General features: G+C 45.1%; 1 protein-coding gene across 1 annotated transcript in view; it reads left to right on the top strand.

The window, feature by feature from the left end:
* SLC16A2 (solute carrier family 16 member 2) overlaps positions 1-19,101 on the top strand; it is a 112,537-nt gene extending 93,436 nt beyond the window's left edge. The window contains exons 2-6 of the mRNA XM_024766428.1: positions 5,596-5,740; positions 8,970-9,420; positions 10,734-10,877; positions 14,700-14,928; positions 16,534-19,101. Coding sequence (XP_024622196.1) covers positions 5,596-5,740; positions 8,970-9,420; positions 10,734-10,877; positions 14,700-14,928; positions 16,534-16,754 — 1,190 coding nt within the window. The 3' untranslated portion in view covers positions 16,755-19,101. The remainder of the gene's footprint in view (positions 1-5,595; positions 5,741-8,969; positions 9,421-10,733; positions 10,878-14,699; positions 14,929-16,533) is intronic.
* The last annotated feature ends 351 nt before the right edge of the window (positions 19,102-19,452 follow it).

Here is a 19,452-nt window from a genome sequence, read left to right as displayed (position 1 = left end):
AAAAAAAAAAAAAAAAAAAAAAAAAACTGAATCGCTTTCCTATAAACCAGCAATGAACAAGAGGAATTTGAAACTTTAAAAATGAATGCCATTTACATTAGCACACCCAAAAATGAAATACATATGTATAAACCTAACAAAATATGTACAAATTTATATGAGGAAAACTACAAAATTTTGATGAACTAAAATTCAAAGAACTAAATAAATGGAGATATTCTATGTTCATGCACAGGAAGACTCAATATTGTCAGGATGTCAGTTCTTCCCAACTTGATGTATAGATTCAATGCAATCCCAACCAAAATCTCAGCAATTTATTTTGTGGATATCGATAAACTGATTCTAAAGTTTACATGGAGAAGCAAAAGACCCCAAATAGCCAACACAGTATTGGAAGAGATGAACAAAGTTGGAGAACTGTCACTACTTGACCTCAAGACTTACTATGAAGCTACAATATTCAAGACAATGTGTTATTGGTGAAAGAATAGACAAATAGATCAATGGAACAGAATAGAAAGCCCAGAAATAGATCCACATAAATATAGCCAACTGATCTTTGACAAGAAGCAAAGACCATACAATGGAACAAAGATAATCTTTTCAACAAACGGTGCTGGAACAACTGGACATCCACATGCAAAAAAATTAATCTAGACACAGACCTTACATCCTTATCAAAAATTAACTCAGAATGGATCACAGACCTAAATATAAAACATGAAACTCTAAAACTCCTAGAAAATAACTTAGGAAAACTTGGGTATGATTATGACATTTTAGGTACAAGACCAAAGTCACGATCCAAGAAAGAACTAATTGATAAGTTGGATTTCATTAAAATTAAAAACTTCTGCTCTGCAGAAGACAATATCAAGAGAATGAGAAGATAAGCCACAGACTGGGAGAAAATATTGACAAAAGACATATCTGATAAAGGACTGTTATCCAAAATGTACAAAGAATTCCTTAAACTCAACAATGAGAAAATGAACAACCCATTTGAAAAATGGGCCAAAGACCTTAACAGACACCTCATCAAAGAAAATATACAGATGACAAATAAGCATATGAAAAGATACACAACACCATATGCCACCAGGGAAATACAAATGAAAACAACAGTGAGATACCACTACATACTTATTAGAATGACCAAAATCTGGAACACCAACACCACCAAATGCTGGCAAGGACGTAGAGCAACAAGAACTCTCACTCACTACTGTTGGGAATGCAAAATGGTACAGCCACATTGGAAGAAAGTTTGGCAATTTCTTACAAAACTAAACATACAATTTAGCAATCATGCTCCTTAGTGTTTAACCAAATGTATCAAGAACTTATGTCCACACAAAAATTTGCACACAGATATTTATAGCAGCTTTATTCATAATTGCCAAAATGTGGAAGCAAACAAGATGTCCTTCAGTAGGTGAGTTAGTAAATAAACTGTGGTACATCCAGACAATGGAATATTATTCAGTGCTGAAAAATAAGAGCTTTCAAGTCATGAAAATACATGGGGGAATCTTAAATGCATATTACTAAGTGAAAGAAGCTAATCTGAAAAGATTACATACTGTATGATTCCAACTATATAACATTGTGGAAAAGGCAAAACTATGGAGACAGTAAAAAGATCAGTGGTTGCCAGAGGTTGGGAGGGGAGGAGGAATGAATAGGTGGAACTTGGTATTTTTAAGGCAGTGAAAATGTTCTGTATGATACCATAATGATGAATACATGTCATTAACATAAAAAGCTATATCCAATATAATTTAATTTTTCTTTGACTGTGCAAAAGATACTTTCAAGCCCAATCATCAGCTTTCATTGTATTTTAGAAATTCAGAAGGGCCAAATAATGGTGAGTTGTAGTTGATAACATGACAGTAAGATAATTTACTGAATTTAAGTATTTTTTAATTTTTGAAAATCCAGCCAGAATAAAAATACATACATCATAAATGAGATCTCACACTGGTACTTCCTGCTTCCCTGCCCCCTCTTCTTTTTTTATAACAGATTTATTGAGGTATAATTTACATATGGTAATATTCACCCTTTTTTTTTTATATTCACCCTTTTTATATGCTCAGTTCTATGAATTTTGACAAAAGAATATCACCACTTACAGTCAAAATATATAACATTTCATTACTCCAAAAAGTTCCCTCATGATCATCTACAATGAGTCATTTCCCCTCACCCTTCCTCTTGGCATGCACTGATCTGTTTGACCCCACAGTTTTGCCTTTTCAGAATTACATATAAATGTAATCATTTGTGTCTGGCTTCTTTTCACTTAGCATAATGCCTTTGAGAATTGTCCAAGTTGTTGCCTGTATCAATAGTTCATTCCTATTTATTGCAGAGTTGTATCCCATTGTCTTAATGTATATCCACATATTTATCCATTCACCAGTTGAAGTACAATTTGAGTTATTGCCACGTTTTGGCAGTTATGAAAAATCTGCAAAAACATCTAGGTACAGGTTTTTGTATGAATATAATTTTTCATTTATCTTGGGTAAATACCCAGGAGAATGATTTTAGGGTCATATGGTAATTGTATGTTTAACTATTTTTTTAAATTTATTTTTGGCTGCATTGGGTCTTAGTTGTGGCACGTGGGATCTTCGTTGAGGCAGGCGGGCTCTTCATTGTGGCGTGTGGGCTTCTCTCTAGTTGTGGCGTGTGGGTTTTCTCTTCTCTAGTTGTGGCGCTCAGACTCCAGGGTGCATGGGTTCTGTAGTTGTGGCACACGGGTTCCAGAGCATGTGGGCTCTGTAGTTTGCAGCACACAGGCTCTAGTTGGGGCGTATGAGCTCAGTAGTTGTGGCGTGTAGGCTTAGTTGCTCCTCGGCATGTGGGATCTTAGTTCCCTAACAAGGGATAGAACCTGCGTCTCCTGCATTGTAAGATGGATTCTTTACCACTGGACCACCAGGGAAGTCCCCCTGTATGTTTAACTTTTAAGAAGCTGCCAAACTGTTTTCCAAAGCAGGTATACCATTTTACATTCCCATCAACAGTGTATGAGATTTCCAGTTCCTCTATATCCTCACCAGTACTAGGTATTGTCATTTTTTTTAAAAAAAAAAGCCTTTTTAGTGGTTATATAGGGGTATCTCATTGTGGTTTTAATAAGGATTTCTTGAATGATTAATGATATTGAGCATCTTTTCATGTGCTCAATTGCCATTCACATCCTGTGTTTGTGTGTAAAATGTCTGTTCAAATCTTTTGCCCGTATTTTAAATTGGATTGTTTGCTGTCTTATTGAGTTATGAGAGTCAACTCATACTTGTACTCTGGATACCAGTCTTTTATCAATGTGTGTATTGTAAATACTTTTCCCAATCTGTGGTTTGCCCTTTCATTTTCATAACAGTATTTTTCAAAGAACAGAAGTTTTACACTTTGATGAAGTCTAATGTATCAAGTTTTTAATGGATCACACTTTTGGTAATTATCTATGAAATCTTTGCCTAACTAAAGTTCAAAAAGATTTTCTCCTATACTTTCTTCTAGAAGTTTTACATTTGAGTCTATGATCCGTTTGTATTAATTTTTATGTACGGTGTGACTATTGGTATTTATAAAGCTCTCATACATATGATCACATCTGATAATCTTTAGATTAAAAAAAACTTTGGGGAAGGCACATGGAGAATTTTAATCCCCATTTTACAGATGAGAAGTCGGAGGATTAGAGAAGTGCTGTGTAATTTGCTCAAGGTCCCATAGCTGATAAGAGGTGAAATTGAAAGGTATAAGGTAAAATTGTGATGAGAGTTAGGGTGTCCTGCGGTCTCAGGCCAGTACTGTTGGAGCCAGCCAGCTAAGACTCAAGATGGCACCCACAGCAAAGCAAAGATTACCAGTGGAGATCTGAGCAACCTATTAGGCACTGAGGAAAGAGACTCAGACAGTGGACTAGTCTAACCTCAGACTGCACTCCTCTGGCCCATTTGGGGCTCCACAATTGAAGAGAGCCAGAAGCTGGCCTGGCATCCTGTTCAGGTGACACTCAATGAATACTTTTTGATGATGATGATGAAGACTAGGAACGTGTTAAGAGGAGAGCTCTCAAAGTAATACAGATTTAGAAATTAAAGCTAAGAAGAAATATTAATGAAACTAAGAGTTGTTTAGCCTAGAAAACAGAGGCCCATGATGAAACTTGATACAGCCTTCAAACAAAAAAAGTTTGGGCTTTCTTTCTGAGGGCTGAGCAAGGGGAAATGGGCTGGAAGAATCCAAGGAAAAGGGAAAATTTCTTCCTCCCTGTTGAGGATTGTTACAGACACTTAAGAGCCTTTATAAACAGAATAAACTCTTCTTATTTGAGTTTGGAGTCAGGGATTTGCCAAACATTGGCTCTGATGAAGGATTTCAGCATGAGAGTTACATGACCCTCTTGCATAGTGTCCTTATAAATCTTTGAGTATCTCCTGAACCTTCCCTGTGTCCCTGTACAATTCCAGGAGCCCTTTGTCTGTGGCCTTCCCTACTCCTTAGTCTTAGCATCTTCACAGGACTGTTCCAATGACCAAGAGAAGTCTTACCTAAGCTCCTGCAGGCTTAATTAATTCTCATGTTCCTTGGCACTGAAGCCAAGTAGCCCAATGCCTAAGGCTATAAATCTGGCTTAGCATCCCTGGAAGGAAGCTTGAATTGTTGGCTGGTCCAAATCTGACCACAGTGCTTGAATCTCCTGTTTTATATCTACCTCTGCTTGCACACCTCCAATGATGGGAAGCTTCATTCATCCCAGTAAGAGATATAATACAATGAACATTGGACTAGAAATAAGGAGAGTTAGGTTTGAGTCCCAGCTCTTCCACTTAACTTGCTGTGTGATCTTTGGTAAGTCCCTTCACATTTCTAGAGCTGTTTCTTTATCAGTAAAACGGTTGTAGAGGAATCTCTTTGTTTTAGTTTGTTTGTTTAACTGCTATAACAAATAGCCCTAGAAAATTCAGTAGCTTAAAGGACAAGACATTTCTTTACTTCTTATGTAACATTCAGGGCAGGGGTTCCAGATTGGAGAGAGAGGGGGAACTTCACTCCATTCACAGACCCAGACAGAACTGATGGCAGTTCTGCCAGTCTTAATACATGGCTTCCAAGGTCACTCTGCCGTTATAGCTCCCAAGTAAGCAGAAACATCATGGTAGTCTTTTTATGGTCCAGGCCTGGAAGTGGTATTAGTCTTTTTTACCCACATGCTATTGGTCAGAATTCAGTCACATGGTCAAGCCAAAAAGCTGAACAGGCTAAGAAATGTAGTGTAGCTGTGTGGTAGCTAGCTAGAAGTCTCCATCACAGACTTGATCTCTAAAGGCTCCCTGCCCCAGCTTTGAAGTTCTGGGTATACTTATGAACTAGACTCCTGGTTCTCACATTGCTTTGTTACAGGCACTTTGAAAATTGCCTAACCTCACTGACCATCAGGGACTAGCAGGCTGGCAGTGCAGACCAAGGCAATGCCCCCAGTGAAAGGCCAGAGAAGATCTGAGATACCAGCCGCACCACCAGGTAACACATTAAACTAAGGTGTCTTTGTGCTTCTTTTCTCTGCAGCATGGGTAGGAGCCCTCTCAATGGGCATGATCTTCTTCTGTTCTCCCATTGTGAGTATATTCACTGATCGATTGGGCTGCCGAATCACAGCAACTGCAGGGGCTGCCGTCGCTTTCATTGGCCTCCATACCAGCTCCTTCACCAGGTAAGGCTAGGAGTTGCCGACCATTTGCCCAAGGCTGAGGGTTGGCTTCTTTCTGGGCCTCAACTAGACACTCTTCTCATTGTAGAATCCCCCGTGGCCCTTTCCATGTAGGGTCCTCAAGACCCTGCTCCCAGGAATTATTGTCCAATGGGACTCATCTTGGTAGGGTCCCCAGGACACATTGGTAGGGAATATACCCAAAGAGGATCCAAGAGTTCCAAAGTGGTGGGAGGAGCCAAAGCTTGGGCATTCATACTGTTGGGCCCAAGTCAAGTTTTGGCCACTGAATGGCAATGGAACAATTCATGAGTACCATTCGCCTCTTTGGGCCTCAATTTTTATACTGTAACATGAGGAGATTAGATCAGGTCTTTTCAGGTGTCTTCCAGCTCTGCCATTCTATTTCCCTTCAATATGCCACACATCTCATGACCTCAACTGCCCTCCTGGAAATGAACTTCTGGAGTAAGCCCATGTGAACACCTACCATTACAGGATTCCTAAGGTAATCTTATGCTGAAAAAGAGGTCAGCTGAGCCCAAGGCTGTTTAGCATTTCTGGTCCTTTTCCATTTCTGGATAGCAATGCATGGATGATTTGGAACAGATAAAGATTCATGTCTTGGGTGTGAGAAGGGATGTTTAGCAGCCTCCCTCACTGAGATACAGACCCAGCACCCAGCTACCCAACTAGGCCTAAGCTAGGTAAACTCAAAATCTGGTCCCATAGGTCCCACTGGCAGAAACTGGTAGTGTCAGGCAAGGAGCAGGCTACAAGTTCATTTTCTGCTTTCTTTCTGCCAGCTCTCCAGAAGCATGTCTGTAGGGGAGGAGAGAAGTAAAAACCCTCCACCACAGCCTGAGGAATATGGGATTCCTAAAGAACTCCAATGACTTTCTGCCAAAGACACTTTGGGAGTTATGGTACCTCCTACTTCCAATCTGCCTGGGCTGGTGTAGGAGAATGCCAGCCTGGAGACGTGGCTAGCTTATCAGAGACTTGCTTTCTGAGCTTGGCTCCCCAGAGAAGGACCATGGTTATGCTCTCCAGGCCTAAGGTTCCACTCACAGCAGAGGATGATAATTGTGTTCTGCTACAACTGGGCCTTGTGAGGTTGAGCCAGCTTTCTTTATGACTTGAGCATTTCCGGCTGCCCAGCCCACCCTCCAACAGAGCTTGGATCTGGCCTGCAATGGTTTCTTGGCTTGGTCCCATCCAACTGAGACAGAGGCAGGGAAAACCATATCCTGTCTGTAATCTGCTCAGTCTTCCCAGGTCAGCAGCTCCAAACCCTTTCAGGACCCCTCTGGTGGTCGGCCTCATTTGCCCTCAGCAAGCTCGTGTCTGGCTCCTTGTGGGAAGGAGCTAGGCCTCAGAAGCGGCTCCAGTCTCAGAGCTACACATCAGAGGCCTGTTTTTTAAGGCCAAGCAGAGCAAAGTGTAAACAAATTAGCAACATACGGATCCCATTTTCCTTCCAATCCACATGAGCTCAGTTACAGGAGGGGAAGGAGCTCAGATGTGCTTTCTCCTGGCATTCTTCTTTAGGCACATTGGAGTAGGCGTTCTGTTCTCCAGCCCCTAAGCTCCTCCCCCACCCCCTTTGCCCTTTCTGCAAGAACATCTTCAAAGCCAAGAAACTTTCTGGATGGCTTCACATCCAGTGGAAAAATGGTTCTGCTTGTGGCTAGAACTCCAAGTCATCTTTCCTGTTGCTTGAATCAGGGCTCTGAGTTCCTTTGGATGGTGTGAGGTGGGGCAAAGTTCAGGCAGGGGTGGGGAGGCCTTGGCAAGCCTGCTCAGGGGCCTCCTGCCTTTGGGCCCAGCTAGAAATAGATCCACCACACAGCTCCCTGAACTGAATCCCATGCTTTGCTCCCACTGGCCCCCTCCCTGAGGGTCTCCCTCAGACCTTCATAACTCCTCTCCCTTAGACAAGGCCCCCAGCCCAGGTCAATCCCAAATGGTACTTAGATTCTAATGGGAGGAAGCCCCAAGGAATCTGACAGAAGAGGAGCACTTGGCTTAGCTATGTGTTCTAAGTAGAGGCAACCCTTTTGAAACCAAAGCCCTTGCTCATATCCAATGAATGCAAGCAGATAGAAAGAAATGATGATGATAGCTGTCTTCAATCATGAGTACTAGCACCACTTCATCTCTGCAGCATAGGTCCAGTCCTTTAGTATGAGGACTGGATCTATCTATGGAGAGGAACTGCCCGACCGTGGAAAGTATTAGGTTATTACGTGGTCAGATAAGAAGTATTGCAAAATATGTGGAGGCATCAAAAAGAAAACAAAGTTTTTCACTAGTTTGTGCCAATATCATCTGAGGGCAAATGGCCAGCCAAGCTGACCTTCCCATGGCCTTTTCCCTTCTGATACTTTGCCTTCTGTTATAGAAGTTTATAGTCAAAGCAAGGCCTAAGGGTTTTAAGCCAGAGCCTCTCTTACTTGGCCAGGCCCACAACTTCTTTGAGTTTCCAGTTCCCATCAAGCAGCCAAGCTACTCTGGGAAGCTAGTCCATATCATGTCCAGCAACAGGAGCCAGGCTTTGGAAGTTATAGAAACTCCTTACTTTAGGATCCCCATGGAAATTTTCTAGGGCCTGGAGTAAAGTGTCTTGGGACATCCAGACCATGGGCATGGTTGGAGAGGGGGTGTCTCTCAGAATACCATCAACCATTCTGTAAAATATTAAGGGCCCTGAGCATGAAGAAAGACACTGAAGAGTCCTATGGAGGGTCTCAACCTTCTAGAATCTTGGCTCCTTGCAGAACTTTCTTGTTACTTGGGATAAAGCTTTGGTTACCAGCCCAACCATGGTGTCTAGGTGAGCAGTAGGTGTAACTATTCTCTCTAAGGCACTGACTTACTCTTTGTAGCCCCTCATCCAGACTTTGCATAGGCTAGTTTTGGCTTTCTTTTGAACAGTACTCTCTGATGGGGTACTATGATTCAAACTAGAGTCACACAGACTTAGATTCAAGTCCAAGCTTTGCTGATCCCCAGTTATGCTACCTTGGGTAAATTACTTCTCTGAGCCTCTGTCTCCCCATCTACAAAATGGGGATCAGAAGGTCCTATTCCTTGTCTATTCTGAGGGTCAGTAGTAACTGGGGCCATGGGTTAAGGGTGGGGGTATGCAGATCTCAGGAGGGTGAGGGGGGAAGGGCAGGTGGATTGCTGGTCAGGCTTCTGAGGATAGCTCTTGGTGTCTCTCCCACAGCTCACTAAGCCTGCGTTACTTCACCTACGGGATTCTCTTTGGTTGTGGCTGTTCCTTCGCCTTTCAGCCATCTCTCGTCATCCTGGGCCATTACTTCCAACGCCGTCTGGGTCTGGCCAATGGTGTGGTGTCTGCTGGGAGTAGCATCTTCTCCATATCCTTCCCCCTCCTCATCAAAACGCTGGGGGCTAAGATCAAGCTCGCCCAAACCTTCCAGGTGCTGAGTACCTTTATGTTTATTCTTACGCTGCTTTCACTCACCTACCGACCCCTCCTGCCCAGCTCGCAGGACACCCCAAGCAAGAGAGGTGTCCACACCCTGTGCCAACGCTTTCTGGCTCAGCTCAGGAAGTACTTCAACATGCGAGTGTTCCGCCAACGTACCTACCGCATCTGGGCCTTCGGGATCGCTGCTGCTGCCCTTGGCTACTTCGTTCCCTATGTACACTTGGTGAGGAATACCAGGGTGGGTCCACCCTACCTGACCCCAAGAAGTTGCCCTTAACTTGCCTGAAGTCCAGAGGGTAGGAGCAGAAGACATTGAAAGGGCAGACCTGGAACCTTTGGAGAAAGACAAAACAGTGGTTGGAGAGACCCAGAGTAGGAAAGAGCACGGGCTGAGGGAAGACCTCAATGGGAAATGGGGGAAGTTCCTCACGGGGAGGCCCATGCCTATGGTTTCCCCCACTGATAAATCTAGATGGATTTTCAGGAGAAGATAAGCATCACTGGGATACAGGAGGCTGCCTCAGATGACCCAATGATAGGGTTTTCTTTTCTTTTTTTTTTTTTATATTTATTTGGCAGTGCTGGGTCTTCGTTGCAGTGCCTTGTCTCTTCGTTGTGGCGTGTGGGCTTCTCTAGCTGCAGCACATGGGCTCAGTAGTCACAGCATGTTGGCTCAGTGGTTGCAGTGCTTGGGCTCTCTAGTTGCAGCATGCAGGCTCTAGAGCATACGGGCTCAGTAGTTGCAGCACGCTGGCTTAGTTGTGGTATGTAGGATCTTAGTTCCCCAGCCAGGGATCACCAGGCCCCTGCATTGGGAGCATGGAGTCTTAATCACTGACCACCAGGGAAGTCCCTCAATGATAGAGTTTTCTAAGAGTGTGTCTTATGGAATGCTAGTCTTTGGGGTCAAGTAATTTTGTTTAAGAAATAACACATACTAGATTTCTCTAGCTTCATAATGTGTAGCAATCTTTTAAAGGTACCAAAAATCCTGCTGTAAAGAAATCAATTAAGCTTTGTTTAACCACCATACACCCAACTTACATGGCCAAAGATTTGTTGGTTGTAGTCCAACTGTTATCTTCCACAGACCTTGTGTTTCTTAAAGCACACTTTTGGAATATTACCTGGAAGTTAGTGGATCATTCTCCCTTGGTGACCTGCTGTTACCCTAGGCTGTCAGTTCTGGGTCAGGGAATGAGGAGATAATAGGGGAACCCTTGGACTTTTTTCAGTTGTTAAGGCTGTATTCTGTCCTGCCAAGGCTTGGAAGGGGCTTAGAGATACCCACTGCCCTCAGCTGTTGCTCAGAAACCCAGAATCCAGAGAGCCAAGGGATATGCAGCCTTTTAAGCTGTTAGAAACAGCCAGAGAGCTTGTTCTGGAGCTAAGGCTATAAAGGAGGGAGCTGCAAGAGAAGGAACTCTTGCCATGGTCCAGGGAAGTAAGCAGTAGAGGATTCTGGGTATGCCCACAATTAACCAGCCAGCTCTTCTTCTTCCTCTTATCCTGTGGGCCTGGTGCTATGCTTTACAGATGAAGTATGTGGAAGAGGAATTCTTGGAAATCAAGCAGACCTGGGTGCTCTTGGTGTGTATTGGAGCTACCTCAGGCCTTGGGCGCCTTGTGTCAGGCCGTGTCAGTGACTCCATTCCTGGACTTAAGAAGATCTACTTGCAGGTGAGTGTGACCACCCTGTCTACTGTGGGGAAAACAGCCTGCCACAGATGCTAGGTTATCCAGCCTTTGGGATACAATGGTAGGATGTATAACTGCTGTGGCCTGGGCCCCAGCTCTGACACCAGCTTGCTATGTGACATGGGAAAGTCAATCAAATTCTCTAAGCCTCCGTTTCCCTTGCTTTCAAGTGAAGATCATCATCCTTGTTCTGCCTCCTTCATCAAAATGGAGTGAGGATGTAGTGAAAGCTGTCAGTGTAAATAGAACCTCTAAGAATACTTTCAAAGAAAATGTTTATTAATAAAGGCTCTCCCATCTGAAAGAGGGAAACTGAAGCCAGGAGTTAGATGCTGCCCCCATTGAAGACTGAACTCATTGCTACCTTATACTCTCTTGGAGGGTCTTGAGCATCTGCAGTACTCTGTGGCCCAGTATCTCTCTCCTCTAGGCCCAGACCCATCACTTCTTATACCTCCAGAGCTACTTGGCACCAAACACTGGCTCTCAAATGCCATCCTCTTGACGGGCACAAAAAAATTGCCAGAAAAGGCCAGACCTCACTTGCCCTCTCTACACCTCACTTTCCTCTTTCGTGCAATGAGAATAATCCTTGCCTTTCCTATCTCACCTTGCAGGTGAGGATCAAAAGGAATACAGGTGTGACCAGGCTTTGAGAAATAAAAAGTGTTATAGCCATGCGAAGTTTTAATCCTTCTCACAGTGACACAGGTAGCCTCATATTGTGGGCAGTAGCCATGTGGATGCTCAAGAGGCCACTTTTTGTGTGACCTGGGCTCTGGTCTGGCTTGAATACAGACTATTGCTCAAGCTGTCTGTCTTTGTCTACTGGGCAACAATATTATCTTTCTGACCTGGCTCATGCTTTTTGCTACAGCAGTTGGGTTTACCAGAAGGTGCCCAAGTGTGGAACCCTGTGAAGGGATAACAGCAGCCCCAGAAAACATGTGGGTCACAGTCCATCAGGAATGTGGTTGAGTTCTGACTATCCTGGAGAAGTCCTAAAAGAACTTCCAAGGGGCTCTGACTATACACACAGCAGGGATTTCTCTGTCTTCTGATAGCCCCAAGTGTTTTCCTAAATATCCTCGTATGTCTTGGATGAGGATATGATTAAGGTTTCCTGTTGTGTTTAACTTTGTGTTAGACTTGCAAGAGCTAGTGAATCTGCTTTGTCAGAGCTCAGGGTGCCATTATGGTCCATCCAGTCCAACCTCTCATTACACTGATGGAGAAACTGAGGGAAAGACTCAGACAGTCATGGCAGAGCTGAACTCCTATGTAGCACTCTTCTCATATTCCACTTTACACTAAGTGATGGATGGCAGAACCAAGTCCCAGACATAAGTGACTAGACCAAGGTCAAACCAAAAGGCTGTGATTGAGATAAACCAATTATAAAATTTTAAATTCCTGTGCCAATATCAGCAAGACCTTACCTGGGTGGCTTTTTGCATAGGACTGTGTGTGGCTTTCCCAGCCTCTTCCACATGGCACCCCTGTGGGTCTTCCCTGTCAATATCAGCAACTCCAAGATGCCAAAGAGTGCTGGAGATCAGGGTAAGCTAGTATTGGGCCAGTGCTTTATCTTGAGGAAAGGCAGAAGCCCTTGCCTAGCCATATAGCTCATTTCTCACTGTAGTCCCTAGGAGAAAGGTAGGGCCCAAGCAGTTTTTGCTTTGTATTGTGCAGAGGGAGTTCCAAGAGAGGCAGAGGCATTAGCTAGTCAGAAGAAGAACTAGGCTTATGGCCCAGTGCTTCTGCTTAACATTTCCCCTACCCACCCAACAATCTCTCCCCTTTTCCACTCTTACTTGACCCAGTTTTACCACTTAGAATAATATAAAATAATCTTGGAACTTTTTAGCTGAAACATATCTTCATCAACTTGTAGTCCAAATTCTCCATTTTACAAACTGAGGAACTGAGGCCCAGAGAGGGAAAGTGATTTGTTCAAACTCATTGTGCTGGTAAGTGTCTCAGGCTGAAAGCACAAAACAATGAATGAACTTCTTTCTCTTGAGCTACTCAAGATACTCCATCACAAGAATTTGCCTCCCTTTCTCCCTGGGTCAGATGCAGGAGTACTGGTCTGGGAGAGAAAAGGAGTGTACGCAGCTTCAGGTTCTGAAGAGCCATCCACTAAACTTTGTGGTTCCTACTACTGACAAAGACAGGCACATGTGTCTGGTATCAAGGCCCTGGACAGTCTGTTGGTAAGGAAGTGGTGACAACCTGCAGGACAACCTCACTTTTGGCCAGTTCTTGAGGCCTGATTCTCAGTTCCAAGAGGGATTTTTAATTTCTGAACCTTGGCAAGGCCTTGTGGAGGATGTTAAGAGGCAGCTAGATACAGTAGGTAGTAATTACAGCCAATTGAAATCAGTTAATGGGGTCCTTTGTATTATATAATGGTATTAACTCCTTAATTGCCATACCATTATGACTTGGTTGATAAGTGGGTCTGGTTTTATCTTACAGTTGTACATGAATCTCCTAGAGGAGAAACTGGGATATCTGGGTTCTTATTCCTAGATTCTGCCTAGCTATCCCAAAACATCTTGGGCAAAGTTCAAAAGTCCCTCAACAAAGAGATTTCCTCAGATGGCATGACCAGGACATTTCTTATCCTCTGCAAAATCCAACCAATTAGCCTAACAAACCCATTGGCAGCAACAACACAGAAAATCTTTAGTGCTTGAAACAGCCTTGACCCTCCTACCTGCCTTCCACGTGGTGATGTGGTGACTTACGCTTCCTGGATAAGTCAGCCTGCTTGTGTGAACTATTAGAAAATCCTGGATCCTGTCAAGGCCTTGGTTAACAGATCAGGCCTTAGCCCTGACCCTGGGACAACCTGGCTCTGCTGGCTACAGTGGGTGGAGCCCAGGTCTTCAGTCTGGCTCACGGACACAGGTTGCAGATGACTTTCATCCAAAGGCCAGCTGTGTGTCCAGTGGCCCTTATCTCTATTGAGAGGGAAAAACCAGCCTCTGGAAAGGCCGCTTCTTTACTTCAGAGTAATTTTGCTCAGCCCAAAGAAAGCCCAGTGGCTAGTCAGTGCCCCCTGGACTGGCTTCAGGCACCCTAGACCTCTTCCTAGTGTCTTGGTTCTCCTTAGAGCCCCCTTTGTTGCCTTCGCAGGGTGCCCAGACAAGCCCAGAAGCCCCCAGAGCCATAACGTCTGAGTGTCTGAGATGGGTGGTGTGTCCCATGCCCTAAAGCCTAAGGAATCTGGGTGAACCTCCCAATGGCCTCCTTCATACCAAGGTGTTTTCTAAAATCAGTCTCCCACAAAAATGGGGACTGGCTCCCTCCTCATTTCAGGAAGCTGTGCCTTCCATTCATGCCCCCATCTAATCATTATTCAATTATTCAAGTCATCCTCACTTCCTCCCCTTCCTCTTCCCATATCTAACATGGATCTGAAAATACCAGCATGGTCTGATCCCAGACCCTGTTGCCTGGGGCAGACAAACACAGGATCAGAAAGCAGCAACAGCAATTCCCTTTATCTCAGAATCCAATTAAAAGACAACTTCTTGAGGACAGGAGCAATGCCTCCTCTTTTAAAAGTCTTGACAGAATCAAAGCTAAATAGGGGCTCTCTTAAAATCTTTAAATCCTAAGTCCTTCTAAGCAGGACTTAGAAGGGGCCTAAGTAACTAGTCCACTGGGCTCTCTGTTGATATCCCCTTGCCCCATTTTACAGACGTAGAAACGAGGCCCTGAGAAAGGAGATGTGATTTACTATGTGGTCTTGGCAGGCAAGCACAACATGACCTCAGGCTGTTGCTCCTTTAGGTCATCTCCTTCCTGCTCCTGGGCCTGATGTCCATGATGATTCCCCTCTGCCGGGGCTTCGGGGGCCTCATCGTTGTCTGCCTCTTCTTGGGCCTGTGTGATGGCTTCTTCATCACCATCATGGCCCCCATCGCATTTGAGCTGGTGGGCCCAATGCAGGCCTCACAGGCCATTGGCTACCTCCTGGGCATGATGGCCCTGCCGATGATTGCCGGACCCCCCATTGCAGGTGAGGTTAATATTGCAGGGAGGGCATGAGTGGGGGAGTCCTGTCTTCCTTGGGACCTAGATCTCCTAAGCACCTCTGCTTAAAGTCCCTTTTCTCCTTCTTTCCTATTTAAGCAGCCTCATCAGAGTGCATGAAACCCCTTACCACCACTGGTGAAAGAGACTAAGGACAGTATATGTGCATGGATTCATTTGGGGGGGATGGGCTTTTCATGGCTGTATATCTGTTGCTGTGGGGTTTTATTGTAGACAGCATGGCTGATTCTGGGACGGTAGAGAGAGAAATGGGTTTGGCCTTCCTGACCATTCTATTGATCCAGAATCTTCTCTCTCTCTCTTTACAGGCAAGTAATTATTTGGAAGGTAGTTGAGCAGGAAGAGAAGAGAAAGTGGGCCCTGGTTTTATTAAGACTTAGAGATACCCCCTCCTCCTCTACCAGCTTCTGAACTGAGCCTGTAGAAAAGATTTGATTAAGAACACAACCCAGGACTGGACCAATGAGGCTCACTTCCTGCAGGCAACAGGCAAAGTGTTGGCTTGCTATCTTTCAGCACTCTGAATTTCTCTGTCCACTTCCAAGAAGGACATTGTTGGTACCCCAGAGAACTTAGGAAACAAGGAAAACTAATAAGAAGAGAACATCATTTCCTTTCTTTAAGATTTATTGCAAATATTGATTCATGGGCTAGAGTCTCCTAGGCTGGCCAACTGGGCTAGCTCAACAAGTATTCCTTGAATACCAATTCTGTGCAAGGTGTTGTGAGGGCACTGGTCATGCTGTGTTACAGTGACAAAACCTTCTACTCAGGCCCTTGTTCAACAGCCACACTGTCCACTGGGGGAGGGGAGCCTCTACCCAACTCCTGATCCCAAAGGTGGATCCCAGAATCCATATCTCTTTCCATTTTGCTTACCTCCTAAGCAGCCTCAGGGCCTACTTGCCTTTCTTCAGTAGTGTTTCTGGGCTCATCCTCCCTATGAGGTGTCCCACATTAGCTTCTGGAGGTGAGCAGGGAAGGCCCTGTATCCCATGCCAAACACATTTACCGTATTGGCAACCTAGAGGAACCCAGAGGGGACAACCATATCTGTAACTAGAAGGAAGGATACACATACAGCCTCCTCTTAGGGCATATGGGCACTTCAAAGAAAGGGAAAATAGGAACTTGGCTGAATTGTTCCACAAGAACACTCTAGCCCAAGCTGGGGGTGGAAGGGTATATCACTGTGAACCAAAACAAGTCTTGGTCATCTTCTGTGGAGTTCTTTTAGAGTAGCTTCCCTCCTAACTCCATACCTTGGAGTGACTAGAAGTTAGCTGTAGCTTCATGAAAGTCAGAAATGGAGAAATTGAGAAGCTTCATTTGCTTCTTTCATAACCTCAAGAGCCTGCAACCCCAGTGCCTCAGAGAGGAGCAGCCTGTCTTTGTAATAGAGGTTTTGTTTCTTCCATCTAGGAGTGTTTAAACTGAGGGGGCTCTCAGGTCAAGGCAGTACAGGCCAAGAGTCTCTGGATAGGCATTGTGATGGCCCCTAGAAGAGGCAGAGAGCACCTTTGTACAAGAGGGCAAAGCTGGGCTTGACTTGTCTCTGTTGACTTTTCAGGCCTCCTCCGCAACTGTTTTGGGGACTATCATGTGGCCTTCTACTTTGCCGGTGTGCCCCCGATCGTCGGAGCTGTAATTCTCTTGTTTGTCCCTCTGATGCATCAAAGGATGTTCAAGAAAGAGCAAAGGGATTCCAGCAAGGATAAGATGTTGACCCCTGACCCAGACCCCAATGGAGAGCTGCTGCCAGGCTCCCCCACCCCTGAGGAACCAATCTAATGCCTCATATTTGCCATCGTGTGCTCCTCCCCAAACCTTTCCCTTCACCCTGCCCTGCTCAGCATTTACATTTTTGCCACCAGCACACTTGTTCCCAAACCTGCACATGCAGCATTTCAGCCACCTGACCATCCCCCTGGAACCAAAGCTCCAGGTGTTCCAAACTCATTAACCAAATTCTCCCTGTGAATGCCTTTAAACTTGCCAGGGTCCTGTCCTCCCAGGATCTAGGAAAGCTTGGGATCACCCCCTCGCCTTTGGACCCTCTCCATATACTTTCTAACTCTTGGGGGAGGAGGAGGATGGGAACTCCTGGCCCAGCTTGTTAGTCACCCACTAAAAGCAACTGCCAAAGGTGCTACTGTGTCCCCAGGAGCCTGGTGGGAAGATCCAAGCCTGTGTGCTGAGGAGTTCCTTGCCATCTGTCCTTAGGAACCATCGGGGGGTGCAAGGGAAAGGGCATAGAGGTAAAATGAGATGAGGAGCCTTGTTTAGCCTCAGAGTCTCTGAGGGCTATGGCTTCCCAAGAGGTATGGGTGACATCATTTTACAAGTGTACAGAGAGTCTCCCCATCATATGGTTGGTTAACAGTCTGCTTTCTTCTTTCCTTCCTCCTTTTTTTCCTCTCCTGCCTCTTCTCCCCCTCTATTTCTTTTTATGACTGTCATATAGACTCGTGGGTGCTTGAAGAAAGGAGGGACCCAGAGCTTGGGCCAATCAGCCTCACCTTGGCCCAGCCCGCCCCTAACACTAGCATCAATTCCACTCATCTCAGGCTGAGCCACATCTCATTTTTTGGCTCAAGCTGCTATAATCCTATAGTGGAATAATAGAATATCACATAGGAAAGGGACCTTAAACACCATAAAATTCCACTCACTGATTTTTTACAGATTTTCCAGGACAATGCATTAACCTGCAGGCTGTCCCAGCTCCCAATCCTTATATCCACCTGTCAAAATGTGAAGAAATTCCTTTCATTCTCAGCAGGCAGAGGAAGACTGATGACAGGGGGAATGGCATGGTGGGGGGAGGAGCAATAGTTATGGACCTGGGGAAGGACCAACTCCATCTCTCATTATTCATGACGGGTCAACATTTCCACCTGGGCCAGGCCAGAAAAGGAACTGTTTGAGGGAAAATCCCATTCCCAACCTGGATCCCCCAAAGGTAGAGGCAGCAGCTGCACATAGGGTTGGAAAACTTCTAGGAAGAGGAAACCATCCTAGCCTTTATTACCTAATGTGTCCCCCATGCTGGGCATCCTGGACCACTCTACTTAGTGGGCATTAAAGGTGCCAGGAAGGGTAGACTCTGGACCATCTTCATCCCTCTGAAGTAGGTACCAGATGTTTCCCTATGCCTAAGCTCTGGGAAGCACTCTTGCTGAAGATCATTTCCAGCCACGCCGTGTCCAGCCATCACAACTCACCTTATTAGGAGCTCAGCCTCTCTCACTCAGCCTCTTTGTATTTCTCCCTATTCTGTGTCTTTTTCTGCTGTGCTCCTATTACCCTAACCTTTCATCATCTTCTTACCAGGCATCCCTGGCTGTCACCTAGAGCTAACAGTGACTTGCCACCCCGAGCCAGGGCCATCCCAGGGCCAGGAGGATGAGATCGCCCCTGAGGATCTCCAGAGAAGACAGTGGTCCCCACCCATGAGTTTTTCCGTTACGAACAGGCAGCTGGGGCATGGTTGGCCTCTGATGGCTTCATTCAAGGCCAAAGTCTGAAGCCCCCTCCCTTGGTCCCAGTCCAGCTCTTATCAATTCCCCAAAGGAAAACCCACTGGTTCTTGGCTCTGTGAATAGGAAGGGGCCTGCCTAATTATGATCCTGTTATCCCAAACAGCAGTGGAACAGGAGGAGCTGGGCCCCAGGAGCTCTTTAAGTCCCAGAAGAGGCCATTGAAAATGTTGGAGCAACAAAGCCCCTGCTTCCATTGCTCCCTGCCCACTCCCACCAAGTCACCTGAGGGCAGTTCTGCAGGGCCTCCTTTGTTGCTTATGGTATGGATAGCTCTTAAGAATCAGGGTGCTACCCACTTCTCTCCAGATGAAGGAAAGACATTCACAGGTCCCAAATCTGCCCTATCAGGTGTCACATAACGTGGCAAGGTGTCAGTTTACTTCTTCCACACATGTACACGTGCATGTGCGTGCTTGTGCACTTTTGGAGAGAACGTTGGTTGGCAAAAGCAGCACAGTATTAATATTTAGGGTAAGATGCAGCCTCTTATGCACCACAGTTAAATCAAGGAGAACGAACAAAATTTGGGAGCTTGAGATCTGGGACATTTAAATCCTCAGAAGGTTTGGAACAAAATAAACAGATCTAAAAATCCAGCTTTGGTGTGTATGTTGCCTACATGGGTGAAATAGTCTTAACCTGGTTAACAGCAGGAATTTTAGTTTCAGAACTGAAATCTCATTTCAAATCAAATTTATGCCAGGGTCTGTACTCCTTTTCTTCTCCCTTGTAATTGATGGGGGAACTTGAATGGGCTAGTATAGCTGGGTTATACAGCCAGGCAGCAGCCTGGAATTGAGGGTGATACAGAAGAGAGACCTATAACAATGACAAAGCTGGGAGTAACCTTACAGTCTCCCTTGTCCATACTCTGCATTGAATTTAAGTGAGGACACTGAGGCCTGTATATAAGGCACTGCAGCAGGCTCACACAGTTTGTCAGTGAC

This window comes from Neophocaena asiaeorientalis, unplaced genomic scaffold (genome assembly GCF_003031525.2).
Source record: "Neophocaena asiaeorientalis asiaeorientalis breed wild unplaced genomic scaffold, Neophocaena_asiaeorientalis_V1.1 scaffold47, whole genome shotgun sequence".
Lineage (NCBI taxonomy): Eukaryota > Metazoa > Chordata > Mammalia > Artiodactyla > Phocoenidae > Neophocaena > Neophocaena asiaeorientalis.
This window is presented reverse-complemented; position numbering and strand designations above follow the sequence as displayed.